The sequence below is a fragment of the Ovis canadensis genome, chromosome 5 (genome assembly GCF_042477335.2).
Source record: "Ovis canadensis isolate MfBH-ARS-UI-01 breed Bighorn chromosome 5, ARS-UI_OviCan_v2, whole genome shotgun sequence".
Lineage (NCBI taxonomy): Eukaryota > Metazoa > Chordata > Mammalia > Artiodactyla > Bovidae > Ovis > Ovis canadensis.
In genome coordinates, this window is record NC_091249.1 from 51,473,533 (window position 1) to 51,500,543 (window position 27,011).

At 51.2% G+C, this 27,011-nt stretch overlaps 4 protein-coding genes and 1 long non-coding RNA gene across 17 annotated transcripts in view; 3 read left to right on the forward strand and 2 right to left on the reverse strand.

The window, feature by feature from the left end:
• Positions 1 to 7,720, forward strand: part of NSD1 (nuclear receptor binding SET domain protein 1) — a 148,133-nt gene extending 140,413 nt beyond the window's left edge. For all 8 annotated transcript variants that reach the window (XM_069591771.1, XM_069591766.1, XM_069591769.1 and 5 more), the window contains one exon: positions 1,331 to 7,720. In XM_069591771.1, the coding sequence (XP_069447872.1) occupies positions 1,331 to 2,955 (1,625 nt within the window). In that variant the 3' untranslated portion in view covers positions 2,956 to 7,720. The remainder of the gene's footprint in view (positions 1 to 1,330) is intronic.
• On the reverse strand, positions 6,121 to 11,958 carry RAB24 (RAB24, member RAS oncogene family). 5 transcript variants are annotated; one of them, XR_011257273.1, is made up of 10 exons: positions 10,664 to 11,923; positions 10,512 to 10,580; positions 10,226 to 10,304; positions 10,051 to 10,118; positions 9,862 to 9,961; positions 9,613 to 9,663; positions 9,412 to 9,474; positions 9,063 to 9,309; positions 6,464 to 6,655; positions 6,121 to 6,302 (listed from the first exon to the last, which is right to left on the reverse strand). XR_011257273.1 is itself a non-coding variant. In XM_069591777.1 (8 exons), the coding sequence occupies exons 1-8, from the start codon at positions 10,778 to 10,780 to the stop codon at positions 6,256 to 6,258; spliced, it is 594 nt and encodes a 197-aa protein (XP_069447878.1). In that variant the 5' UTR covers positions 10,781 to 11,923; the 3' UTR covers positions 6,121 to 6,255. The 5 variants fall into 5 exon arrangements, 2 of the variants coding, with proteins under 2 accessions (XP_069447878.1, XP_069447877.1); XR_011257275.1 differs by lacking the exon at positions 9,063 to 9,309; XR_011257274.1 differs by lacking the exon at positions 6,464 to 6,655.
• On the forward strand, positions 10,880 to 14,862 carry PRELID1 (PRELI domain containing 1). The gene is made up of 5 exons (XM_069591772.1): positions 10,880 to 11,572; positions 12,158 to 12,383; positions 13,824 to 13,937; positions 14,040 to 14,118; positions 14,322 to 14,862. The coding sequence occupies exons 1-5, from the start codon at positions 11,481 to 11,483 to the stop codon at positions 14,468 to 14,470; spliced, it is 660 nt and encodes a 219-aa protein (XP_069447873.1). The 5' UTR covers positions 10,880 to 11,480; the 3' UTR covers positions 14,471 to 14,862.
• Positions 14,863 to 15,115: 253 nt separating this feature from the next.
• MXD3 (MAX dimerization protein 3) lies at positions 15,116 to 19,851 on the reverse strand. Of its 2 annotated transcripts, XM_069591775.1 has the most exons (7): positions 19,559 to 19,851; positions 19,289 to 19,385; positions 18,920 to 19,025; positions 18,234 to 18,263; positions 17,989 to 18,103; positions 15,680 to 15,863; positions 15,116 to 15,605 (listed from the first exon to the last, which is right to left on the reverse strand). In XM_069591775.1, exons 2-7 carry the CDS (start codon positions 19,356 to 19,358, stop codon positions 15,490 to 15,492), a joined length of 621 nt encoding a protein of 206 aa, XP_069447876.1. In that variant the 5' UTR covers positions 19,359 to 19,385; positions 19,559 to 19,851; the 3' UTR covers positions 15,116 to 15,489. The 2 variants fall into 2 exon arrangements, with proteins under 2 accessions (XP_069447876.1, XP_069447875.1); XM_069591774.1 differs by lacking the exon at positions 19,559 to 19,851 and having other exon boundaries at positions 19,289 to 19,453.
• Positions 19,852 to 20,732: 881 nt separating this feature from the next.
• LOC138441182 (uncharacterized) lies at positions 20,733 to 26,478 on the forward strand. The gene is made up of 2 exons (XR_011257276.1): positions 20,733 to 21,016; positions 26,020 to 26,478. It is a non-coding gene; the product is annotated as an uncharacterized lncRNA (long non-coding RNA).
• The last annotated feature ends 533 nt before the right edge of the window (positions 26,479 to 27,011 follow it).

The following is a 27,011-nucleotide window of genomic DNA, read 5'->3' on the forward strand; positions in this document are numbered from 1 at the left end:
AGTAAACACAGGAGAACCTATGCAAGCAGGTGTGGTACTCAGAAATACGTGGCTGGAAAAATTGTCACCGGTCTTTGGATGATCATTTGATGTTAGAGGAGTTCAGGGATTCGGGTGTGCTGTGTATTTTAAACAACAAAAGTGAGAAACTTCTGGGTGACACGCACCGTTCGTGGCCTGCTTCTGGGAACTGCAGAAAGAGAACTTTGGGTTGGGAGTGAGAGGAGTTTGTCTGAAAATTAGCCTTTCTTCAGTATGTTGTTGCCAGGATAATGAAATAATAGAAACTGAGATAGCTTGGGGGCAAGGCCATAACACTGATTTCAGTGCCAGGAAGTGGGGAATTGTTTCAGAAGCAATTACTCGGGGTCATAGCTGGCACAGGTTGTGATAGACCTCATCTTGCCAATTCTAGAGCCAGGAGTGAGCTCTAGCATAGTTCACTTGGAAGAAGCTGGGATGGAAACAGCTGTCCGTGTCAGAGACTCTGGTATCATGAAATGAGGATAAAAGAGAACAGCTTAGGTTGGCTTTGGGTCTTTTCTGTTGATTCTTTGTAGACTACACAGATTAAATTTGTTCTAATTTCCAGTTTTAATGTTGAGCAGAGATAAATCTGTTTCCATTGTTCACTGTGTGTATCTACTCCCTTTTCCTAGTAACAATGAAGTAAGCAGTTTAATTGGCTGATATTTTTCCCCCTAGAGTTAAATATTTAAAGGCTATGTAGGACGAATGGAATTTGTAAATATAGAAAAGTAGTATGTTCACATTCCATCTAAGGGGAGCTTTGGGTTTGGTTTTGTTGCTATTTCTCTCCTTGTTGGAATTAGTGGTATAAATCAGGCAGAGAACTCCTTGGTGGTGGTTGTTTACCGACTGCTGCCTTCCGCAGAGAGCTCGTGCCCCTTGTCCATATCCCCTCCCTCAGCATCTGGGGTTTACTTTCTGCAAAATGTGTAAAAACAACAGCCAAACATTAAGTCACAACTGAGTATCAATTAAAAACCCAGTAGGTTTTGTTTTGTTATTGTTATTTCTCTCCTTGTTGGAAGTAGTCATAGAAATCAGGGTTTACTCCTTGGCTGTTGTTGTTTACTCCTGCTTGGTTTTAAATTGATACTTAGTTGTGACAATATTTGGGGGTTATTTTTACACATTTCACAGAAAGTAAAGCCCAGATCCTAAGGGAGGGAGTGTGGGCGAGGGCCACGAGCTCTCCACAGGAGGCAGCAGTTTGCAGTCACTTCTTTGACTTGGTTCCAGAGCTGTGGCCCATCTCAGGCATGTCTTGTTTTCCTTAGTTTGTGTTTCACTTCTGTGTTTTCAGGGAAATGGGAGTGTCCTTGGCACCAGTGTGACATATGCGGAAAGGAAGCAGCCTCCTTCTGTGAGATGTGTCCCAGCTCCTTCTGCAAGCAGCATCGGGAAGGGATGCTCTTCATCTCCAAACTGGATGGGCGTCTGTCTTGTACTGAGCATGATCCCTGTGGGCCCAACCCTCTGGAACCGGGGGAGATCCGTGAGTATGTACCTCCTCCAGTACCACTGCCTCCAGGCCCAAGCACTCACCTGGCAGAGCAATCATCAGGAGTGGCTGCTCAAGGGCCCAAGATGTCGGACAAGCCATCTGCTGACACCAACCAGTCGCTGTCGCTGTCCAAAAAAGCTCTGGCAGGGACTTGTCAGAGGCCCCCGCTGCCTGAAAGGCCTCCTGACAGAACTGACTCCAGGCCCCAGCCTGTAGATAAGGTCAGGGACCTTGCTGGGTCAGGGACCAAACCCCAATCATTGGTATCCAACCAGAAGCCATTGGACAGGCCAACTGCAGTGGCAGGACCAAGACCCCAACTATCTGACAAACCCTCTCCAGTGACCGGCCCAAGCTCCTCACCCTCAGTCAGGTCTCAGCCACTGGAAAGACCTCTGGGGACAGCTGATCCAAGGCTGGATAAATCCATAGGTGCTGCCAGCCCAAGGCCCCAGTCACTGGAGAAAACCCCTGTCCCTACTGGCCTGAGACTTCCACCGCCAGAGAAACTGCTAGTCACCAGCGGTCCCAAACCCCAGACTTCAGACAGACCCCCTGACAAATCCCATGTCTCTTTGTCCCAGAGACTTCCACCTCCTGACAAAGTACTGTCAGCTGTGGTCCAGACCCTGGTAGCTAAAGAAAAAGCACTGAGGCCCGTGGACCAGAATACTCAGTCAAAAAATAGAGCTGCTTTGGTGATGGATCTCATAGACCTAACTCCTCGCCAGAAGGAACGGGCAGGTTCACCCCATGAGCTCACACCACAGGCTGATGAGAAGATGCCAGTGTTGGAGTCAAGCTCATGGCCTGCCAGCAAAGGTCTAGGACAGATACCACGAGCTGTTGAGAGAGGCAGTGTGTCAGATGCTGTCCTTCAGCCACTGGGCAAAGCAGCGGCCCCTTCAGAACACTCCTGGCAAGCTGTTAAATCACTCACCCAGGCCAGACTTCTTTCTCAGCCCCCTGCCAAGGCTTTTTTATATGAGCCAGCAACTCAGGCCTCAGGAAGAGCACCTGCAGGGGCTGAACAGACCCCAGGGCTTCCCAGTCAAGTGCCAGGCCTGGTGAAGCAGGTGAAGCAGATGGCTGGGGGCCAGCAACTACCTGGACTCGCTGCCAAGAGTGGGCAGTCCTTCAGGCCTCTTGGGAAGCCCTCCCTCTCCACGGAAGAGAAGAAGCTGGCAACCACAGAGCAGAGTCCCTGGGCCCTGGGCAAGGCCTCGCCAGGGCCAGGGCTCTGGCCCATGGTGGCTGGACAGACACTGGCACAGTCTTGCTGGTCCTCCGGGAGCACACAGACACTGGCACAGACTTGCTGGTCTCTTGGAAGAGGGCAAGACCCTAAACCAGAGCAAAGTACACTTCCAGCTCTTAACCAGGCTCCTTCCAGTCACAAGTGTGCAGAGTCAGAACAGAAGTAACACCAGTAAATGCCACGTGACCAGACCAGCCTCCCCCAGGGTTCTTGGGGAAGGGAAAAATCTTTTTCCCTCTTAAAAAGAACAGACCCCAACACTTTTCCACTGTTATTCTTTCCTTATATCCCAGCATTCAGAACTCTTGTGACATTAGCCAGTCGGGGGGGCTTGTGGTTGTATGAGCCATGTATGGAAGTCCAAGTGGGCCCCAGCCAAGGAAACAGACAGACTCGGGTCTCTTCCCCCCCAACCTTTACTCATGGTGAACTTGAAATAAAAAGTCCACTCTGGAGTCAAGCATGGGATTCAATTCCACTGGTCAGGTTGGAAGGTAGTAGGGCTCTCAAAGCTCTATCTAATCCTGCCACGCCCCACTGACGGTACCTGATGAATCCTTGGGAGGAACTAATACCCGTTCAAGTCGGTGGTGATTTCTTGAACATCTGTGTGTGCTAGGTGTGGTATCAGTCACTGGCAGGAAATATAGAGATAAATAAGACCTGATCCCTGTGAGCCTAACATGCCTGCCTGGGTTCTCAGGTTGTTTTTAAAGAACCTTTGACCAGGAAATAAATAACAGGAAGTTTGAGGGGCCCTGGGGCTCTGGGCTCATTTTGTAATGTCCTTTGTGGCCCCAGAAGTGGTTGTTCTTGAGTGTCTCCTGGTCAGGTGTCCCTGTGTGCGTGTGCATGCATGAAAGCTCATGCAGAGGTCTCCTCTATAGGCAGGAGGGGGCTGCACCAAAGCCAAGGGCTGTGGCTAGGCAGCCGGTGCTGCTTCTGGCTGGGCTCTACAGAGTCTAAAGATCTGTCCTTGGTGGAGCAGTTGGTTGAGGGGCTGGGCTCTATGAGGACACAGCTTTCCCTCAATGTAAGAAGGCAGTTGGCAAGCTTACCTTCCTTTTCTACAAACTTTCCTCCTTTTACATCAACTCACCCCAAGCCTGTCCCCCAAACACTCAGGTGCTTTCAGATTTCAGAGTCTTGGGCAGTAGATCTAGGGAATCTGGCAAACTCTGAGCTAGATCCACCACCAGCTCAGGGAGAATGCCAGATTCTGGCGAGAAATTACTTATCTTCTGATCCTTTGCCCTCCTACCTGAATGGAGGAGTCATCATCTTCACTAGTGGATCCTATCACCATTTCTCCCTGAGAAATGGTGTGCTCCATGTTGAGAGCGCCTACCTGCTGACTTAGCCTAAGGGCAAGCCAGAACCCCTCCCCTATGACTGGCAAGATGGGGCGTACAGAGCAATGTCCAGCCTAAGAGATGATTCCTCATAACTGCTGATTATCTGTTACTGCTGCCCTGAGCTGGGGCCGAAGGGCTGGGAAATCTGTTGGTGCTACCCCACCCTACCGTTCACCCAGCTCACTGACTGCCAACAGGAAGTGCTGTTTGGCCAGTTCCTTCCCATTCACCCACGCCCTCATCCCTAGACCAAACATGTTTACCTCTGCTTCGCCAATGCAGCCAGCAGCTTTAGCCAACAGGCCGTCTCCTGGCCCCAGTGTCTCCTGGCCATTTCTGTCTCTCAGTTATGGCTTTTATACCCTCAACAGGATTCTGTATTGTCCCAATTTCTTCCTCCTGAGTTTTTATTGAGGTTATTCCTGTCACTTCTAAGGAGGGAACAATAGTTGTTTTAGAAGCATTTGCGCTTTATATAAAGATTTTAAAAAGAATTTGCTTTTATTTCCCAAAGTTTGTCTCTGGGGTTGAGACATTTGAACTCAGGCAGAGACAAGAGGCTGGGCAGAGCTGCCCTGAGTTTAGGGGCCTATTCTTGCATCTCACTTAGACCTCAGACTCTCCTCTGTAAATTCCACCTGCCTAGTTCTCCCCTTTCATCCTCTTTCTTCCCACATCATCAGAGAGGAAAAGCTCTTTGTTTAAGAGGAAGAGAAAACAAAGCATCTTATTTTCTTTTAAAAAATTTTAAATCATGGAAAAGATATTTTTAAAGAAATCCACCCAGAACATTAAAGTTCATTATATTAAGTATTTATCATGTGTGAGAATAAGTATATAACTGCAGCTAGTAGGTCCCTTTCCCTAACCTCTTAGGTTGTATGAGTAGGATTTGCTTGGTGCCAGTCCTGTGCCCTTTTTTCTCCTGTCATCTGTAGTTGTGATCAGAAAAAGATAACTGCACTGCGCTGTCAGAATCTCTTTCCACTATGTTGTGTGTTCAATTACCGTAGCTCTTTGTTTCATGAAATAAACTGTGAATTTTTTGGGGGGGGTGGGTATGCAGGCTGTGTAAAATTTTTAAGAGGAGAAGTTTGATCATGAAGTAGCTTCTCTGATACAGGCTTTGGTAGGTAATTGACAGCCACTCTAGATGTCTCACAGGACAGGAAGGAGTGAGGGAAAGGTGGACCACTCTGTGGTTTTCAGTTTTCCATTCTCCATCATTCACTGGAAGCTTCCTTCCAGACCTGCCTAGTAAACAACTTCTGAACTGTGCTTGGATTGGGGGAGGCAGGGTAGTTCTTTAAATGGATGGACAGCCAGCCAGAGTTTTGTGAGGGCCATTGAAAGATTCTTAGATTGATTGGAAACTAGACATTCAACTCAGGCCCACTAATAGCATTTGATACTAGATTGTTAACATCATGAAAGCGGTCACTGTACAGTTAGAAGCAGAGTCAGAAAGACTTTTGGAAAAAGAGACTCTTGCATGAAATGGGGGTGGCGACCTTGCCAGCCTTTGGGGATTTTCCTGGAGCCTGTACTGAGACCTTTTCTCCAGGGAGTGTGAATTGGCAGTTAACGGGAAATCTACTCTAGAAACTCCTGATCTTTGTGTAAGGTGGTATTTTGGCATTTGGCCAAGTGCTTATAAATCAGGATCTCAAGAGTCTGCCTCTAAGCTGGTTCCCCAGGAAGCCTTTCTGAGGAGGAACCTATAGCTTCCACAAGTAGCTAGAGAACTAATACCTCCCTTAGCCCTATTCAGAAGAAAATTATGAAAACTGTTGAAATTTTTATTCAAAGCCTCATTTGCTTCTCTACTGGAGCAAACCCATTCTCACAGCAAAATAGTTGTTGCTACAACAGCATTTAAGTTTTTTTAAATGTCTGTTTCCCCCTGAAGTTACTGAGTTTGAAGTGATTTAAATCACTGTGTTGATACTCTTCTGAACAACTACCAAATCCACATCTTTAGCATTGATATAAATCACTGTTTTATTCTTTACATTCTCCACCCCACACTACAGTCAGGGCATGAAGTGCATCAGCGATCCTTTTCCAGGCTTGGCAGCATCTACTCACTGGAGCTGGACTCGCACGTTGCCTCATGAGAACAGAGTGGCAGGAAGGAAGTTGGTCCTGGCAGCTTCCCCTGTGGAGAAGAATCAGGAGAGCACTAAACGTGGATGGATTTTATTTTTTGCATCAGCTCCTATAAAAAGTGGGTTTTCTCCAAGGCTTTTTTTGGGGGGGATGTCTTCATCCTCTTGGTATCTGTCAACCAGGAGGTCAGAGTTAGCCCAGTGTCCTCACCTCTCTGAGATCATGGCAGGAAAGGAGGTGGGACAAGCCCCTGTTCCTCCTGAATAATGACTGGGCTGTTCCATGTGTTCGACATTCCAGATCATTTAGAGCTCAGTAGCTGCTGCATGAGACTTTCATTGACTGTGGCCCGTTAGCTCTCAGCTGAGCTTCCTAGGGCTAGTGTAGCAGGGCCAGAGGTTGCTATAGTGTAAATTGAAAAAAGAATAGGTAATTTGCTTTGTACACACACAAAAATGTAATGATGGTGCTAATTTCCTGGTAAAAATAAGCACTGCCAAGGGTTGAAGGACTGGTGACTTCAGAAACCTAGATTCCTGTTTGGGAGAAAGAGATCTCATGTCTTAGTTTCCTCGACGTTCTGTTAGGAGAAGGTAGAGCCTTGGTGAATCCTGCACCTGACCCTGGGGTGATCCAGTGCAGTCCAGAAACGGAAGACACGCTGTCTGCAGATGAGGGAGTTCTTTGAGTTTCTCAGGGCTGTTGTTACCTTGTCCACAGCCTCCGTCCACACTGCCTGAACAGGTTGGTAGAGAGCTCCAGGTGTGGGATCTTCCTCAGATACCTTCTGCCCCACTACCTCTTCACTCTCATGGGAGCACCTCTATTGCTTATGAAGACTAAGGATATTATTTCTTAAGGAAGTGGAAAGAGTTTATTTTAATTAGAAATCCACAGCCTGGGCAGAAACATTTCCTATCAACATAAGCAAAAATAGCACATGTGGTCCCTTTTCTAGAGCTACTTTCCCATGACTCTCAAAACATCAGGCTCTTTAGGGGCTTCAGGTATAACACCTTGGAAATCCAGCAAACCTTTGTAGATAAGAGGTGAGCCCAGGGAGCAGGAGCAGAAATGATCGGTTCTGGTGCTTTAGACTTGCAGGGTTGGGGCAGAGAACAGGCAGTCTCCAGGTCTGAGATGCGTGCTGCCTGTGTGCATGTAGGTGAGAGTGTTGAAGATGGGCGAGTGCAGCACACAGGAGCTCATGGAAGAGCAGCTTTCTAAGTCTTGGCAAAAAAAATAAGCTGACAATGAGAGATCTCTTTATTTTTAAGGGGCAAAAGGGGGTGTCAGCTGAGGTCCATCACTCTTTTTGCCCCCCTTCACCCCAATAGATTGTCAGCGGTAAGTGAAACTCTTAGTGAAAAAGAGGGGAGCCTGTGCTAGGAGTCCCCATAAACATGTACTGTAATTCTTTGTATATAGAAAAAAATTACTGTAAAGTAAAGTTTAACTTTACTCTTATGGCCCTTGCCCTGTGTTTTGTTTTGTTGTCCGTGGGGAGATAGAGCCTAACAGGAGGGAGGATGGGTGTGGCGTGAGAGCAGAAGCCAGACTCTGAGGTGGTTCCCAGATGGGGACACCGAGCTGAGCCCTTCCTCCAAGCACCTCATGGAAGTGGTGTGGGTTTCCTCCCAGTAGCCACTGCTGTCAGAATGTCTCTGCCACTTTTGGAAGTGGCTGGTATCAGTCTCAGTCCCTACCCAGGAGGCCTCCATCACCCACACAAGAAGGGTATTTTGAGGAATTGGTTTTTAAAAAGGAACTGGAACCAAAGCACTTTTCTGATCATGAGTCTAGCCATCTTGGCCAAGTTTTTAGTTTTTTTAGAGGCAGGTGCTAAGCACTGCAGAAGACCCAGCCCAGGGCTAAAATGGGATAGTGAGGCAAAGAGGCTGAGCATCCCATACCAGAAAGGGAGGGCTGCTCTAATGCTTCTAATGTGAAAAGGAAAGGTCAGTCCTGTGTACATCTGGTTCTTCTGAAGTATCTTGACATCCAAGGCCCAAAAATAATACTTTCAGGGAACCCTGGAAATCACTTCCCTTTGTGACTTCGTCCTAAACTTCCTGCCCCAGGAAAGAATAGGGGAAAACAAGCATTTAGTCCTACAGTTAACATTCCAACCATACTCTTCATAGTCTTGAACTAGGTACTAGTCACCTCATTTTAAAAGGAGAACACAGCCAAGTTTGAGTCCCTTTTCTGGGTAGTTAGAGCCCAATCTGGATCTCTAAGACCTTTCTAAGTCTTGCAGAACCTGTAATTTGTCTACTATTAAGCCACATTATAGCATGCTGCTGGGAAGCTTAGGCTCAGCCACAGGGATGACTCACAGACCTAGACGTGACAGAGGTGCAGTAGAGCCAGCCAGTCCGAGGCAGAAATGCTTGACCTTTTGATCTCTGGTACCACCTGAGTGCCTTTCCAGTTCTTAACACCAAGAAGGAACCATTTGAGCTTTGCACTGCCCCAACCCCAGCTTTTCACCCTATCTCTGCCCCCACCAAAGAACCCAGCAAGGGCCCTTTTGCTTCTCCATTATCTCAGCTGCAACCCTAGGGTGAAGCCACTTGGTTTCCAAAGGAAAATAAGACCTGAGAAGAACACTGATTATAGGAAGTGAGGCCAACCAGGTGGCCCCAGAAAGTCCTAGGTGTCCTGACACCCAATCCAGACAGCAGGGAAAGGGGTTGAGTGTAATTCACAGTGCATTGATTTTATTTACAAATCAGAAGCCATTTAAATAATCTGTAGACACAACTGCTGTCCAGGGCAGAAGCCTGGGGTCCAAATCAGCCCTTACCCTCTTTGTGCCCATCAGTCAGCCCCAATGCTGTCTCCGCTCCATGGGCCAGCACAGGCAGGTGCCACCTCTGCTGCCACTGGGACCCAGGTAGCTCAGATGTTTGATCATCCAAGCCCAGACAAGAGCTAGGTCCAGACTCCCTGGGGGAATCCCCCCCCCCAGGCCAAGTGAGTGGTGACTCAGTGATGACAGCAGCTGTAGAAGTAGGGGTTTGCCTTCTGGCCCAGGTCCACGCCCTTGTCCTCTGTTAAAGAGAGAGGTGGTAGCTCAACATACTGTCCGGGGGGTGGGGGTCAGGTGCTGTGGGCCTGAAGGGAGTCTCCACAGGAGCTAAGGAAGGACACACCTGTCATCACCTGGAAGGCGGCCACACTGACGTAATCCTCGGCCACTTTCTGGAAGAGCTCGTCTGGCAGGAAAAAGGGTGATCAGTGAGGACCAGATGCTAGGAGCCCAGGGATCCCATAGTAACCCAGCCCTCTGGGCTTTCCTCTGCCTCCTTTGTTGCCCCTGTGTGTTCTGCTGTGAGGCCAAGGACAGCACTCACCCACACTCTGGCCTGTCTTGCTGGATGTTTCAAAGAGCTGAGCTTTGATATCTGTAAAGAGAAAAGACTAAAGCCTCATACCTGAGAATTAGGTGGGCACAGACTAGCCGTACAGGGACTCTTCTGAAAGATGCAGGGAGGCCAGAGAAAGTCTTCCTGTGGGGGATCTTGCCAAGGCAGCCCCTATTTTCTGTGACCCACCCAAGCAGCCCCTTCCTTCCCCAACCCAAGGAGCTAAGGAGCAGCTACTGTCTGCATAGTCCTGAACGTCGTGGAAGTCCACTCGTCGCCGCCGCCTGTCCTCCTCCAGCAGGTCACTCTTGGTGCCACACAAGTAGATCTGACAGCCCTGGAGCAGAAGACAGGTCAGGGTCACTTCCCTTGGACCACCAGACCGCCAGCCCCTGCCTGGTTTTCTGGTGAGGTCAGGCCACCTACCTCCTCTAGGTTGCGCAGTTCCTTCACCCAGAACTTTGCCCGTTCAAAGCTGCTGCTGTCTGTCAGGTCTTGGTGTGGAACACAGGAAACACAACCAAGGGTGAGGGGCTGTTCTATAAGGCCAGCCTGGCACCCTCCCCTTCTTGTCTGAGCAACAGGCCAAAACTCTTCTTACCATAGCAGACGATGGCAGCCTTGGCGCCCCGATAGTAGATTCGGCTCATGGCCTCATAGCGCTCAGAGCCTGCTGTGTCCTGAAGGGCAGGGGGAGGCTCAGCCCTGGCCTGAGTTACGGAGGTATACTCCCCACGACTTCAAACTAATATCACGTCCTCCAGACCCCTGTTTTTAAATTGGGGTCTAGAGAACAGAAACCCCCGTGAGCCCACAAGTCAGTACAAGGCAGGAACTACGCCTCCTCAAGAGTGGGTTTTCCCAGATTACGTGCCCAGAGAACTTACCCAAATACCCAAAGTCACCGTCCGGTCTCCGACAGACATCACCTTGGCTACGAAGGCGGCCCCAATGGTCTGCAACCAAGGGGAAGCGATCAGAGCCTCGCGTGTCGGCTAGCCCCCTCCCACCCGTGCTGGGCCCCGTCGGGAGCACTCACATTCTGATAAGGCCCCACCAGGAAGCGGTCGTGCACGTATCGCTCCACCAGGCTCGTCTTGCCCACGTACTCCTTGCCCAACATCACCACCTTGACGTCCACGCGCTGCCCGCTCATGCTCCCGGGGCCGCCTCACCCGCGTCAGGGTCCTGAGCGGGGGCGCGAGGCAAACCCGGATCTCCGCTCCGACAGGCAGCGCCCTTAACCTCAGTCCCCGACCCCAGGCGCCAACCTAAGGTTCCACACGCCGCAACGAGCTTGAGCGATGACAACGCCTCCGTCCGCCCCCGCTTTTCGGGCCCAGGAATTCTCCTCCTAAGAGCCTGGGACCCGGGGCGGCCTGGGAGCGCGCGGGGCAGCGCCCTTAACGGCGCCGCACGCCGCCGCCCGACTTGCTAGCTCGCTCTGCCGCTCGCTCGCCCACCTAGCTTAGAGGCCGCGCCGGCACAGATTCCCCACCGAGCCAGGGGGATCCTCCAACCCAGCTCCGGCCCGCAGCGCCGCGACTCCAGCGGTGGCGGGGCCGGGGAAGGGGAGAGGGGTGTAGGGGGAAGGAGAGTGTGGGGGCGGGGTCGTCGGGTCACGTGGGCAGGCACCGGAAGAGGTGGGTACTTCACTGCTGAGCCGGAAGTGGCGCGCGGCCCGATAATTCCTCATGGCGGCGGCGGCGGCGGTGGCTGGTCGGGTGCGGCGCTGTAGCGACTGACCTGCTGCTAGCCTGGCGGCTGAGCGTCGAGCTCCAGCCCGGCCTCCGCGTGCCCCTCGGGCTCCGCACCCCTGATGCTGCTCGGGCGCTGAGCCCGCCCCGGCCGGGACGATGGTGAAGTATTTCCTGGGCCAGAGCGTGCTCCGGAGTTCCTGGGACCAAGTGTTCGCTGCCTTCTGGCAGCGGTACCCGAATCCCTATAGGTACGTGGCCCTGGGAAGAGCAACCCTCCTACCTCGCTCTTTGGAGATCGGAGTCTGGGGGCCGGGAAAGACTCGACTTTGAGTCGGGGGATCTCCAGAGCCTGGCCATGTTTAGGGCAGAAGAACCCTATCGGGTAAGCGGCCAGACTAGGCCTACAGGGTACTGGAAGGAGGCTGGGCCTGGGCAGTGGATTACTTGAAGCCCTAGTCTTAAGGTTCTCTCATCTCAGTGTGGTGAGACAGGAAGAGGAAGCAGCACAGGAATTGGGGAGGGATCTTGGGGTTGGAAGTCTGGGCGCTTGCCTGCTTCTCTGCCCTTGACTGCTCTCCAGTGGTGCAGTAAATCAGGAGGTCCACCCCTGCTGGAATGCCCAGGAATCCAGGTCAGCGAGGGGGCGGGAGTTGGAATTTGCCCTGGGAGAGGCTCAAAGGCTCCAGTTCAGGTCTGAGCCACAACCACAGCTTACTCTGAAAGTCTGGGAAAAGGCCTGGCCATTCTGAGCGTGGAGGCTCCAGATGGGAACCTCAGCAGGCAGTCTCCCAGGGTCAGGCTCCTGAGGGTCACCTTCACCCTGACACCTGCAGCAAGCATGTCTTGACGGAAGACATAGTGCACCGAGAGGTGACCTCTGACCAGAAGCTCCTGTCCCGCCGACTCCTGACCAAGACGAACAGGATGCCCCGCTGGGCTGAGCGACTGTTTCCTGCCAATGTTGCTCACTCAGTGTACATCCTGGAGGATTCTATTGTGGACCCACAAAACCAGACCATGACCACCTTCACCTGGAACATCAACCACGCCCGGCTGATGGTGAGACCCCTCTCACGTCCCCCCCGGAACTAGAGCGCTCTGGATACATGTGGCTAGGGAACCATGAGGGAGCTTCTGTGAGGGGCTAGGAGCTTCAGATCAAGCAGATCTGAAGAGTGATAGCTCTAGAGTACAAACTTGGATGGTCTTTCCAGGCGGTTACCTTCTCTAGGCCTGTCTTCTAACTCGTTCATACAGTGGAGGAGGAATACCTGTGTTCCACTTGTAAGTGCTAAATGCAGGGCACTCACAGTGTGCCTGGCACAAGTATGGGTTGGGCCACAGGCTTGATGCTGAGGGAAGGAGACAGTAGTTTTCAAACATCAAGCCTCCAGAGTACCTTGGATGTACCTCAGAGGGGAGAGGACTGGGCCCGCCCCTTTGACTATCTAATGTAATGATTTCTGCCTGAGATTTTAGGGCAAGGAGAGGGAAGTTCCACATACCTTCGATTTCTTGCTTTAAAAAAAAAAAGACTTGAAAATCCATGATTTATTAATAGTTTAAGGAACATTTCATCAATGAGTACCTTGAAAGCTTTCAGGACACTTTTATTCTCTGTTAATTATCACAATAACACAGGGAAGTGGGTCTTACTCTATTGTGCAAAGAGAATAGTGAAGTTCAGGGAGGGGAAGTGTGCTGCAAAGTCACAGAATGAGTCACCTTAATGCTTTGCCCCAGAGTCATCTGAGGGCCCTGTCTCTACGGTTTGTAAATTACTAAGAGAAGACCTCTGAGACCTCCCTTTCAATTCAGCTGTGACAGGTGTCTTTTTAAGTGTTTCTCTTGGACGTGCAGGTCCACTTTCTCCTCTCTGATAAGGAGGATTGCCAGATTTCCTTTTCTGTTTTTAGATTGCTGGCAGCTTAAGGGCCAAAGAGGGTGGTCATAGTGTTAGTTGCTCAGTGGTGATGGATAGGGAAGTCTGGTGTACTGCAGTCCATGGGGTCACAAAGAGTCAAACACGACTGGACTCAATTGAATTGTTTCTCTTTGTAACCTGATAGACTGTAGCCCACCATGCTCCTCTGGCCCTGAAATTCTCCAGGCAAGAATACTGGAGTGGGTTGCCATTTCCTTCTCCAGAGGATCTTCCTGACCCAGGGATCAAACCCAGGTCTCCTGCATTGGAGGCAGGTTCTTCACCATCTGAGCCATGAGGGAAACCCAAGATGGTTGGCGGGCAGGCTGAAACCACCACAGACATTTCAAGAGTTTATGTGCTGTTTAGTGTGAAGGGTCAGAGGAAAGGTTTTGAGAGCAAAATGACTTTTTTTTCATCTTCCTACTCTCTTCCTGAAGTGCCATTTGAGACTGCAGTAAGGTAAGGGGAAGAATGCTTTCCCTCATGAAAAGAGTCAGGGGATCAAATTGATGTGTAACTTAGCCAGGTGAAGGACTCCCACACGATTGTGGTTGACTTGCCTGCCTACACAGGTGGTGGAGGAACGATGTGTTTACCGTGTGAACTCTGATAACAGCGGCTGGACCGAAATCCGCCGGGAAGCCTGGGTCTCCTCTAGCTTATTTGGCGTCTCCAGAGCTGTCCAGGTGAGCAGCATTGGGATGCTGGGGCCAAAGCCATTTATCGTCGAGTCTGGGCTGGGGTTCCGTGGGCAGCTCTGAATCCTTCTCTTTGTCACTTTTTGCCAGGAATTTGGTCTCGCGCGGTTCAAAAGCAACGTGACCAAGACTATGAAGGGTTTTGAATACATCTTGGCCAAGCTGCAAGGTGAGGGCTCAGGACGCAGACAGAGGCTGTCAAGTCCTAACTGCCATGATTGGGCCAGAGCCTACTCTTAGCCCACCTTCAACTCATCTGTACCCTGAGTATTTCCTTCAGAGCCTGGCCCCCAGGAGATAAATGTCCTGAGAAGTAATTTAGGTCGGTTTTCTTGGCATTCTCTAAAACCAGCCCCCCACCCTTTGCTCCAGGTGAGGCCCCTCCCAAAACCCTTGTTGAAACAGCCAAGGAAGCCAAGGAGAAGGCCAAGGAGACGGCACTGGCAGCTACAGAGAAGGCCAAGGACCTGGCCAGCAAGGCAGCCACCAAGAAGCAGCAGCAGCAGCAGCAGTTCGTGTAGCCAGCCCAGGCCCCAAGGCAGCAGTCTAGCAGACTACCAGCTCCAGTCCCTGTGCCCCCTACTCCTGTACTTTATAATTAAAAGCCAGCTTCTAGCCCTTTCGACTATCTGGGTGGTGGGCTGAGGGTAGGTGCCCTGTTTGGCATCTCCAGCACAGCCAGCCAGTTACCCATGTCTGAGCCGGGCCTCCTTCTCCTGCATCGGGTGGCGGAGGACAGAGGCACAGTGACTTGCCCAGGGTCACTGCATCCAGGTGAAGTGGTCGTAAATGCTAGACTGTAAGCTCCATGAGGGCAGGGACCGTTGTTTTATCCTCTGATGTGTCCTAAGTATCTGAAACAAAATCTTGCGTGTAACAGGCACTCAATAAATACTTGATGAATTCAATCGGACACAGCTCTGGAGTCAGAAAGCTTGAATCTTGACCCCACTTGTTTTCTGGCTTTGGCCCTCAGGCTGGTCACATCACTCGGCCTTGGTCCCACTCTTGAAGTGTGGACAGATGGCCTCCAAACTGTGGGGAGTAAAGGGGCACTGCCCAGTGCGGTCAGTAGGGTTTGTGGTGGCTGTGAATCTCATTTCTTCTTTTCCAGTTTGTAGCTGGAAGTTCCCACATTTTCATCAGGCAAGACCATGCACAGGAAGTTAAGAAAGAGGCTTTTAATGAAAATACAGTATGCATGGGGCAAAGGCCAGGGGCCCTTGTTTAGGAAGGAACATGAGGGCCCAAGAGGCTTCCTGCTGCCATGGACAGCTGGGCCAAGTGCTATAAAAAAATGCCTGGGAGGGGGGCCTGGGCCCAAGCTACCTGCCCTGCAGGGCTCGGGGGGCCCAGCATCCCTCTCCCAGGTGGGACTGCCAGCCGCCAGCAGCAGGGTACGAGGAGCACCTGTTCCCACACAGGGTCCTTTGAGTCCATTCCAACAGTGACTCCAAGCAGCCCTGGAGGCCCGGTGAGGGCTCTGGCCTGACGGCGCAAAGAGTGGGCTGAGGGCAGAGGCCGCTCTGGGCGGTGAGGGTCACAACCAGGCACCGCCGCTGTGTGAGTAGCTGTGCTCCTGGCCTGCGTTGAAGCCCCGCAGCAGCTCAGCCTCACCTCCAAACACCAGGCTCTCCACGTCCACCTCCAGCTCCTCTGCACAGGGAGAGGGCCAGTCAGGAGGCCTGGCCCGCTCATCCCACCCGACCCCTCCACTCCAGGGCACTTACCTTGGTCTGAGTCGGAGCGCTCAGAGGAGAGGCCCGAGGAGTCCAAGCTGTCCGCCCGTAGGCGCTCCCGCTCGCCCACCGTTCCCAGCCCCCGGAGTTGCTCCAGCTGCTGCCGCAGGCTCCGCTGCTTGCTGCGCAGCTTCTCCTTGAGCTGCCGGGCCCGCTGCTCCTGCTCCTCCAGCTTCTGCAAATCCAGGGGAGCAGGGGCTGGGCTCAGGCACCGCTCAACGGCAGACCGGTCATGTGACAGGCTCACTAGATGTGGGTGCCAGAGGGTTGCTCCCACATCCTGCAGGAAGCCAGGGCCTGCTGCCCTCCTATCTCACGTAAGTGGCCTGGGAGTTCAGTCTGGATGGTTGGGAGGGAGGGCTGCACAATCTCAAAGGCCCTCAGGGCTGTCAAGTGATGTGAAGGAGTGGAGTGTGCTGGTATCAGGCGATGGAGACGGGAGAGGGACTGAGGCACACCAGCAAGTGCATACTAAGGCTTGGAGGAAGTGTCCCAGGCCAATTACTGCCACGTGGGAACAAGCCCAGTGTTGCCAGATCTCCTAGGGCTTGTTTTTGTTTTGGCCATGCCACACAGCATGTGGGATATTCATTCCCTGACCAGAGATAGAACCTGCATCCACTATTTTTAGAAAGCTACAAATCCACCTGTCAATGCAGAAGACATGGATTCGATTCTTAAGCAGGGATGATCCCTTGGAGAAGGAAATGGCTACCCACCCAGTATTCTTGCCTGGGAAATCCCATGGGCAGAGGAGCCTGGCAGGCTACAGTCCATGAGGTTGTAAAGAGTCTGACACGACTGAGCAACTAAATGACGAGATTAAACAAAGGCTACCAGTTTGTAACTCCTCAAGATCCTGCCAGGAACCCTAAGGCTTCAGTATTAGTCCTCTCCTGCCGCCTCCATGCGAGCTCTGCCAGCCCTGAGATCCAGGGACTGGAGGACCAAGGGTTCTCCCATCAGGCCCTCAGTGGGCAAAAGCATGCATTCAATCAACAAGAAGGGGACAATTGGGTGAGGAGGTATTTGAACTGGGTATAGATGGATGAATAAGCGCTACCCAGGTGAAGATGGAGGAGGAAACATCCAGGCAGAGTGAAAATGGGAAGAGTATAGAGAGTTCAGCTTTTTAGTGGGACATGGCACAAGATGAGACCAGAAGTGAGGCCTGTGTTGTGAAGGGCCTTGAGATTCACAGGATGTAAAATACTGAAAGTGTCCTGTCAGAAACCATGGAAGGTTTCCAGCCGGGGACAGACCTGGACAGATCTATGAGCAGCAAAGAACATTCCAGGGCAAGGTGAGGAGGACAGCCAGGTGGAGGCAAAACAGGAAGCAGGGAGTCCAGAAGGAGCAATCCCTAGGTCCCGCCCATGGGACAGCCAGCACCCAAGACACACATCCCTCTGAGAACCAGGTCAGCCAAACTCCACGTGAGACACCGGAGCCCACTTTCCAACCAGGGTGTTATTCAACCATAAGGCACCATGAGTACAGTGCTAACAGTTTCCACACCATTTTATTTGCTGCGTGGCACCTCCAGCCTTCTCTGCCACAGCTGCCTGTGCCCACAACAGGGCCAGGCAGAGCACATGCGCACTTGTTGCAAAGGAATCCAAGTCAAGAGACACAGGCCTCAGTTCTGAATCTGCCTCTCATCAGCCCGCTGTGCTTCCATTTCTTCCTCTGTCAAAAGAGCCAGGAGGGCAGGAAAAGGCCTCCACTGTTTCCAAGTCGCTTCTAAGCGCCCCCACTCCGTGGTGATGCCTCGTCTTGAGTCAGCCCATCCCACTCCCATCCACCAGGGGGCGCTGAGCTGAGCCCGGGAAGGAAAGGTCACTGGCGTCCTCTCAGCCCTTTTCCCCCTTCTGGCCTCTGGACCTGCCTCCCAAAGCAGGACAGGCCCCTCAGAACAGGAGGCCTTGAGGATGCAGGAGAGGAGGAGTGAGAAACAGCCCTCTCCAGACTGAGGGATCCTTATAGTGACCCATCACAGAATGTCCCCCATACAGAGGAGGAAATGAAGTCCAGAGAGGCTACCTAACTTGCTCCAGGTTTCACAGTTGGGATTCAAGTAATAATTGTAATAACAAGTGAACATTTATTGGGAAAACTTGCTTAAAGCCTCAGAACAATCCTCTTGGGTTACTTCCTGCTTTTCTTCCTACTTAAACTTGGAAACTAAAAGCACAGAGCCCAACGTCACGACTTCGCTCCTAGTTCTTCCCAGTCTCTCCCTATTACGCTTCTCCCAGCATCCTGGCAAGCTGGCCCTGGGCCCCAGGGTAGTGTCTTACCTGGATGTGCATTCTAGCCCTGCGCAGAAGGCTCAGTGTGGTGTATCGGACACAGTCAGCCCCCAGGGGCATCTGCTGCTTCAGCTGCTCCAGGCATCGCTTCAGCTGGGCCCTCCTGCAGAGGGAGGGGTCTAGAGGGCAGTGCCAGCCCAGGCTCGCTGGCCGATGAGGGATGGCAGGGGAGGGAAGGCCAGAGGGAGGCTGTTCCTGGGGACTGGTGCTCTCAGGGCAGGGTGGGGACTCACCTGCGCTTCTCCAGCTCGTTGTGCACAGATCTGCCAATGCCAGAGAGGATGGGGTGAGGGGGTGTCAGTGTCCACACCCTCAGTCTCAGAGTCCCCAGGGGCTCAAAATTCACTACAGATGTGTGCCCCAAACTAGCCCACTGTGGGGACCTTGCGCTGGCCTCAGACAGCTGAGTCCGAGGCAGAGGCAGAGGCAGTAAGGAGGTCAAATGCTGAGGGAGGTCTGCCCAGGTGATGTGGGGTCCAAACAGAGTCCCCTAGCCACAATCAGGAAGGGCTTCCTGAACACAAGTGACATTTGAGTTAAGCCCAGCCACACAAGTTACCCAAAATGAGTAGTGGGGGGAGAGGCATTCAAATTGAGGGGTAATGGGTGTGCAAAGGGTTGAGAGGAGAGAAAAGGAGAATGCCTGTGAAGGAAAGCAAGTGGTTTCTTTTAGGAGTGTGAGTGGAAGCAGGACCCAGAACTATTATTCACAGTTCCAAACACATCAGAGGTGCTTGAGAAATAGTCCTTGAACGAAGTGTGTGTTCGGAGGATGGGGAAACGGCAGGAGTCTGTATGCCTCCAGAGCAAGGTACTTGGCCCAGAAGATGCAAGCAACAAGAAGGAAGCGGGCAGTGGAGAGACCCGATGAAGGACGGCGCCCATCCCCCTACTCCCCGCTGCCCCCGGCCCTCCTCACCGCCCACTGTCCAGCGCGCCAGGAGCTTGGGGAGACCGCTTCCTCCTCCTGTGGACTGGACCTGGACTCCGGTGAGGGCACAGGGACGCATAGCCATGCTCAGCCTCTGCCAGAGAGAGTCCCCGCCAGCGTCAGGCTAGTCCCAGCGGGCGCCCCATGCACGGCACCGTCAGAAAGGGATTTTGGGCTACAGGGCCATTTCCCCAACCCCTCCAGCCCACTGCCCGCGGACCCCTCTTAAGTTGAGCGCAGCGGTGCCGCAAGACTACTGCCCTAAAGCCATGCATTCTTCAAGTCTGGAGTCAAGCCCAGCCCAGGCCAGTGTCAGCGAGGTCGCCGCCTGGAGTCCGACCAAAGGTTCTTCCTCACCTCTCTCGCGGCGCTCCAGGAACTCCGCCGCCTGCAGCAAGACTTGGATGTTGCTGGCCACCGGTTCCATGTCGGCGACAGCCGGAGGCGGGAGGGCCTGTGGTGCAGACGGGAGCAGCGGCTACACCACTTTTGTTACAATGTAACTGACACGGGGCAACAAACACAGGCGCCCGGCCCGCCCCCAAGACGCCCCGCCCCGGGACAGCCTAGCTCTTGGCCCCGCCCTTCTGGAACGCGCCCTTGAACCGCAGCCCACCCTCCGCCCACCTGCCCGCCCCCTAGGACTCCCGTAGGGCTTCCACCAGGCCTGGCCCTCGGGCGAACGCCCGGGCTGGAGTGGGGGTGCCGCGTCTTGCCGCTTCGCTCAGCGACCCCGCGCCGATCACTTGGCGTTTCTGGGCCTCAGTCTCCAGCACAGTACTGGTGACTAGATGCCCGCACGCTGAATGGTGCCCTGGGGGCGGGTGGCCCACCCGAGGCCCGGGGCTTGGCCGCTGCACGTGGGCGCCTCGGAGGCGGGGCCGGCGGACGCCCTCGCCCATTTGCTCTCCGCCGCTTGTGGCTCGCTGACGTCACCTTATGGGCGGAGCAGGAAGGCCTCGGGGGCACTATTGGCTGCGTGCGGCTCCGCCCTCTCCCGCCGCTGGTCAACATGTTCGGGCGGGAAAAGGAGCAGGTTTCAAATTTGAAAACCCCGGCGATGGGGGCGGGGTTAAGCAGGGAATGGGGCCGCAATGCGCAAGCGCCGGGGGCCGGAGCGCGGATCTGGCTCCCAAGCTGCTGCTGCTACTAAATCGCTTCAATGGTGTCCGACTCTGTGCGACCCCGTAGACGGCAGCCCATCAGGCTCCTCCGTCCCTGGGATTCTCCAGGCAGGAGTACTGGAGTGGGTTGGCATTTCCTTCTCCAGTGCGTGAAACTGGAAAGTGAAAGGGAAGTCACTCAGTCGTGTCCGACTCTTAGCGACCCCACGGACTGCAGCCTACCAGGCTCCTCCGTCCATGGGATTTTCCAGGCAAGAGTACTGGACTGGGGTGCCAGTGCCTTCTCCGGGCTCCGGAGCTGGGGGGTTATTATCCTTGCAGGCTTGCCCTCTGCCCCCGTAGCTCCTCGCTGATCTTCAGCTTCCTACTGTGGCGAATGGGAATAGTCTCCCGGCTTCTCATCTGCCGGGAAGCTGTTGTTGCTACGAAAACGTCAGAAGGGTACCGATTTATGAGAACCAGCTGGCTAGAGTCCTGGGTTCTGCAGTCATCAGAGTTGAGTTCTCTCACCGCTGCTTCTCAGCTGTGTGGCTCGGGAAGTGCCCGCCTTCCTGTAAGTTCGGGAAGCCCTGCGAAACCGTTGTCATCGAAGACCTGGGCATTGAAGGATCAGAGCCGTGCGCAGTTTGTAGGAGCTGCTGATTTTGTAACCTGACACAGGCTTCTTCCTCCCACAGAGCCCATGGTTGCCTTGCTGCTAAGTCACTTCAGTCGTGTCCGATTCCGTGCGACCCCACAGACGGCAGCCCACCAGGCTCCCCCGTCCCCAGGATTCCCCAGGCAAGAACACTGGAGTGGGTTGCCATTTCCTTCCCCAATGCATGAAAGTGAAAAGTGAAAGTGAAGTCGCTCAGTCGAGTCCGACCCTCAGCGACCCCGTGGACTTCAGCCTTCCAGGCTCCTCCGTCCTTGGGATTTTCCAGGCAAGAGCACTGGAGTGGGGTGCCATTGCCTTCTCCATGTAAGCGTGTTACTATGACTTTTAACATCATCAAACAGTAACTGTTGGCATATATAAGGGGTTCCCTTCTGTTGTACTTCAAATAGGCGCCAAATGCTTGTAATGATTTCGTTCTTATAGGACCTTTATCTCTCACTTCAAAAAGATCTTTCAGTAGGATCGAGGTGGAGGCAGAATTTTTTTTTTCAGTTTCATCCTAAAATGTAAGAGAAACAAATACAACCAGAGAGAAGGAGAGAGCGGATTGGACGCACCCCTCCCTTTTGGCCCGCCCCACATCCTCACAGGTCGATATCCCTCTGACTTGGATCCGTCGCCCTGATCCTGACGATACTGCTGCAGGCTATTCAGCAGCACCACCTCAATCTGCTCCTGGCAGGCTTTGGTTGCCTTACCCAGAGTCAATGAGCCCTTCTTTAACTTGACTGCCTAGCCTCCGGAAGGAGATGATGCAGTGACTTCTAGGGGCGGCTCCGCCTCTGCGGAGACTGACATTCTAAGGGTGGAGCCCAGAAGATGAAAGCAGCTGTTACAGAGTTGAGCATTACTGTTAGGATGGGGCTGAATCTATGGCCCGGAAATGGAGAGGAGGGAGAAGGAGGAACTAGATTCTTTATTAACAGCCCTGGGTAAACACATGGCATACAGCAGTCAGTCCTCTCAGTTCTTTGGACAAAACCTTTGAGTTTCTCTAGGAGTCACTTCTAGAGGAATCACTGACATGCTCAGCCAAGAACTGCTGCCTGGGACTATCCACCCTTTCATCCACCCATTCACTCATGAAATATTTGCTGAGAACTTGCAGGACCCTAGGCAATGTGCTGGGGGCTGGAGAACACAAGGTTGGGCAGAACCAGACAGGGTCCTTCCCTCTGCCAAGCTCTTGCATGAGGGGGAGGGAGACTGACATAATAATCACACAGTAAAGATACAGTGTGACAGGTCCACATAGGAAAAGACACAATGTAAGCACACTTCCTAAAGGAGCATTTGGCCTAATCAGAGAGGTCAAAGAAGATTTTTCTGGGGCAGGGATAAGGAGGTGTTATCTATGTATAGGAGGAATGTATGAGAATTCCAGACACACTAATAGCAGATGCAGAGGCCCTGGGACTGAAAGGATGTATGCAGATGGAAAGAAGGTCAATGTGGCCAGCGTAGAGAGATCAAAGATAATGGAGAGGCTTGCAGGGCCCAGAAGAGACTGAAGGGTTCCCCAAACCCCCACCCCCAATTAATTTTGTCTGCAGAAAAGAGTCACAAGACTTGTGAATGAATTTCCCATTTTATTTCACTAAAGTCAGCACCCACACAGTGTAGGCACAAACCAACTAGTAAGATACCTGGGACCCCGGTGGCCCAGCCTTGGGCGGGGAGAACTGTGAAGGATAAGAGCTCCCAGCAGCGGGAGGGAGCTCTTAAAGAGTTGTACTGTGTGCTCAGCCGTGTCCAACTCTGGGGCCCCATGGACTGTAGGCCGCCAGGCTCCTCTTTCCATGGGGATTCTCCAAGTAAGAATACTAGAGTGGGCTGCCATGCCCTCCTCCAGGGGATATGCCCACTCAGGGATTGAACCCAGGTCTCCCACATTGCAGGCAGATTCTTTACCATCTGAGCCACTACGGAAGCCCAAGAATATTGGCGTGGGTAGCCTGTCCTGTCTCCAGGGGATCTTCTTGACCCAGGAATCGAACCAGGGTCTCCTGCATTGCAGGCGGGTTCTTTACCAGCTGAGCTACCAGGGAAGCTCAGAGTTAGGGCTGCTCCAACTGGAGGTTGTGGAAGTGAGACAGAAGCTGAAAAGCAGACTTGAGTAACCATGTCAAGGAGTTTGGACTTCATCCTAGAAGGGTAGGCTTTGAGCTAGGGAACAACATGGCCCTCAGGCCTCACAGGGCCACTAACTAGAGGAACAGGAAACAATCCTTCCCAGGGAGCAGGGCAAGTGGAGGAGGATGGGGCTCCAGCCCCAAACCTTTGGATGCCCTTCTGGGCCCCTCTGAGGCAACGCTAGTACTAGTCCCATCTGGGCACAGGGCTGGGCAGAGGCCTCCAGTGCTCCTGCCCTCTCAGCAGTGACTGGTCTTAGAGCCTCTTCCCCAGGACCCTAGGTCCTGCCGAGTTCAGCCTGCACACTGAAGCCGTATGGCCTCGCCACCCCTCAGCCCTCACTGCCCACACTTCAGTGCAGGTTCTGTCCGAAACCAGTGTCCTCTGGGCTCCAAGGGGCAGAGTCTGCATCTGTGTCCTGAGTGAGTGGGAGGGGAGAAGGGGCCCCCCACCCTGCTACCTTGCCCCAGTCAGGACATCTGGAAGAGGGCAGCTTTCAGGGCCTCAGCCCCGGGCTCACCATGCTCTCTCACGCTACGGACAGGATGCCCGAGGAGACAGCTCCTGCCATTCCCCCGGGACCCTCTCGCCTCCTTCCCTGCAGGTGAGAGTAATAGTGGGGGTGGGGGGCGGGGGGGACAGTACTGGAGCTGAGGCCTGGCTCAGGCCCGGGACCCTGCCCAGCCTCTTCTCTATGCTCCCTGTCCCAGCCTCTCCCAGCTCACTCACCCTCCCTTCTTCCCAGAGAGTAGCATTCCATGGTCACTGAGCTAACCAGGCCATGCCCCTGCTGAAAGTCCCTCTAAGACTCCCTCAGCCCTGAGGACAAAGTTCAAGCTGGCTCTGCCTTCCTTCTGCCCTGTCAGGCCACATGCACTGCCCTTGCCCCACTTCCCTAACCCTGCTAGTTTGGCTTACATGTCACTTCCTCCAGGAAGTCCTCAGGCCTCTATTCTGAAAACAGCAGAGCATCCTTCTGAAAACAGCAGTGGCTCTGGGTCCCTCAGGGTCAGCCTTCTCTATCTGCCTATGAACACAGCAATAGAGGAAGCCTGTGCTAAGAAAAGGGTTTGGCCAAGCTGTCGTGGGGGGAGGGGACAGCAGACCGTGGTGGGCCTGGGTCTCTATGTACACAGGAGGCCAGTGGCATAGCAGTCAACAGGCCCCCAACTTGGAGGCCACAGCCGGAATGCCACTCCAGGCCTGTTGTCAGGAGCTGCACAACACAGTGACTGACAGAATCAGGAAGGCTAACTGCTCCCTCTGCAAGGGCAGGGGAATAGGCCACGAGGCCCGGCCTGGCTAGACTACGTCTAAGAAGAGGCTGACAGTCCTGGTTATCCTGGGTGGGGTCGCTGGGAAAAGGCCTCTAAGACCTGTAGTATGTCCACATTTTTATTCCTGATATAGGGAGATTCCCCACCACCACCCTTGATAAGTTTTACTGGGAGTATATCAATTTTGTTAAATTTTTTTAAACAATCACCTTTGGATTTCTTTTGCTCCTTTGTTATCTGGGTTTCTTAACAGGGAAATGTACATAATTCACTTTATTCCTTTCTTCTTTTCTGCACCTTGCTTTCACTCCATCCCACAAACGTTAAGGTGTTGTTTTTGTTTTGTTTTTCATTCACATAGAGATATTTTTAGAATTTTTCTTTGACCTGAGGCCTGTGGGTAACCTGAAGTGTTTTCCATAATGTCCAATACTTGGGAATTTTCTAGATGTCTTTTTATTATTGGCTTGTAATTTAATTCTATGGTGGGAAAATACATTCTTCTGATTTTGATCATTTGATTAATCAAATTTATCAAAGCCTATATGTTCCAGTATATGATCTATCTTGGTGAATGTTTTATATGCATGTAAAAATAACATGCATCCTCCAGTTGTTACCTGTAGTGTTCTAAAAGCATCAGATTAAGTTGGTTGACTGTGTTGTATAAAAAAAAAATTCATATCCTTACTGATCTTTTTTGTCTATTAGTTCTATCAATTAGTAGAAGATAAGTGTTAAAATCTCCAAATTTAATTGTGAAATTGTCTATCCCATTTTACTTTATATGTTGTGAAACTCTAGGTGCACATACCTTCATGATTGCTTATCTTCTTGTTGACTTCATTGTTTTTGCATTCTGAAATATCTCTCTTTATCTTTGACAATCTTTTCTTTAACACTGCTTTGATATTGTCACACAGTTCCTTTTGACTAGTGCTCTCACTGCGTGTTTTTTCCCATCTTTTTTACTTTTTACCTAACAGTGTCTTAGTATTTAACATGTTTATCCTACAAATAGCATATGATGGGAGTTTTCCCCTGTGACCTGATAATCTCTGCCTTTGAATTGTGTTTAATATAATTATTTTGACACAGTTGGTTTTAAGGTCTATCATCTTGATTTTTATTTTACATTTGTCCCATCTGTCCTTTTCCTCTTTTCCCTCCTTTTCTGACTTGTTCTGGATTATTTGAGTCTTTGTCAGCCTTGCATTATATATTATATTAATATCTACAATTGGCTTATCATTTCCTATTTCCTCTCTCAAGTGGTCTTTTAAGTATTCACTTTAAGAACTGTAATAACAAATGTCTTTAAATTAGGACAGTCTACTCTGAATTAATAGTATACAATTTTAAATATAAGGTAAGAAACATACACCATTATGCTTCATTTACTCTCTACCATCCTTTTTACTACTGTTATTATATATTTTATTTCTATATGTATTAAAATTCCTAGAATACATTGCTACAATTTTGCTTTAAACAGTCAACTGACTTTTTAAAAATTAAGAACAAATAATCTTTTCTATTTCCCCGCACTTTTACCATTTCCAGCATGCATCATTCTGTCCTGTAGAGCTGGGTTTTATTGGTACCATCTTCCTTCAGCCAAGGGAGCTGCCTTTGGCCTTCCTTGCAGTGCGGGTCTTTTAACAACACATTCTACCAGCTTTTCTTCATTGAAAATGTATTTATTTTGTCTTCATTTCTGTAGCATATTTACACTACATATAAGATTCTAGGTTGACTGCCTTTCAGCACTTTAATTACTATTGGTTATTGGTTTGCCTTCTGACTAGTATTTCTTTTCCATGTCAGCTGGAATTCTTATCACTTCCCGCTGTATGTAATGTATTTATTTCCTCTAATTTTTTTTCTTTTTTTCAGTTATTGGCTCTGGTAGCTCAGACGGTAAAGAATCCACCTGCAATGTCAGAGACTTGGGTTGGGAAGATCCTCTGGAAAAGAGAATGGCTACTCACTCCAGTATTCTTGCCTGGAGAATCTCATAGACAGAGGAGCCTGGCAGGCTACCGTCCATGAAGTCACAAAGAGTTCAACACAACTGAACAGCTTTCACTCTCACTTTCATTGGCTATGATGCCCGTGGATGTGGTTTTCTTTGCGTTTGCCTTGCTTGGTGTGTTTTAAGCATCTGGAATGTTTTTCAGTCTTTAGTTCTTCAAATATTTTTCTCCACCTCTCTTCCCTCTCCCCTCTCTTAATCTGAACTCAATTTCATGTATGTTTCCCAGTTTCATAATATATCAAGGGGAACTGATGCTGTTAATTTTAATTTTTTTTAATTGAAGGCTAATTCTTTACAATACAGCATTGTTAATGTGCGTGTGTGTGTTTACTCTCTCTGCTTCATTGTGGATAAGTTCTATTTACTTGGCTTCAAGTTTGCTTACTCTTTCTTCTGTAACATCTAATTTGGCGTTTAGCCCGTCCATTGTAGTTTTTAATTCAGCTATTGTATTTTTCAGATCTAGAATTTCCACTTAGTCCTTTTTTAAAAGTGTTCTACCCATATCCCAGAATATCTCATTACCCATGTGTTATGGGCTTCCATAACACAGTATTATAACTGAGTGGCCTACAACAATAGAAATTTGCTGACAGTTCTGGGGAAGTCCAAACTCCAGGGGTCAGCAGGGTCAGTTCCCTCCTGAGGGTCCCAGACTGACCTCATTTTATAACTATATCTGTAAGGATCCTATTTCCAAATTAGGTCACATTCGAAGTTCTGGTGAACATGAACTTTTGAGGGACACTATTCAACTTATTATTACCCCTTCTCTATCGCAATTATTCTTTTGCTATTAATTAGTTTATATATTTATAATCGTTGTTGCATGTCCTTGCCTGCTAATTCC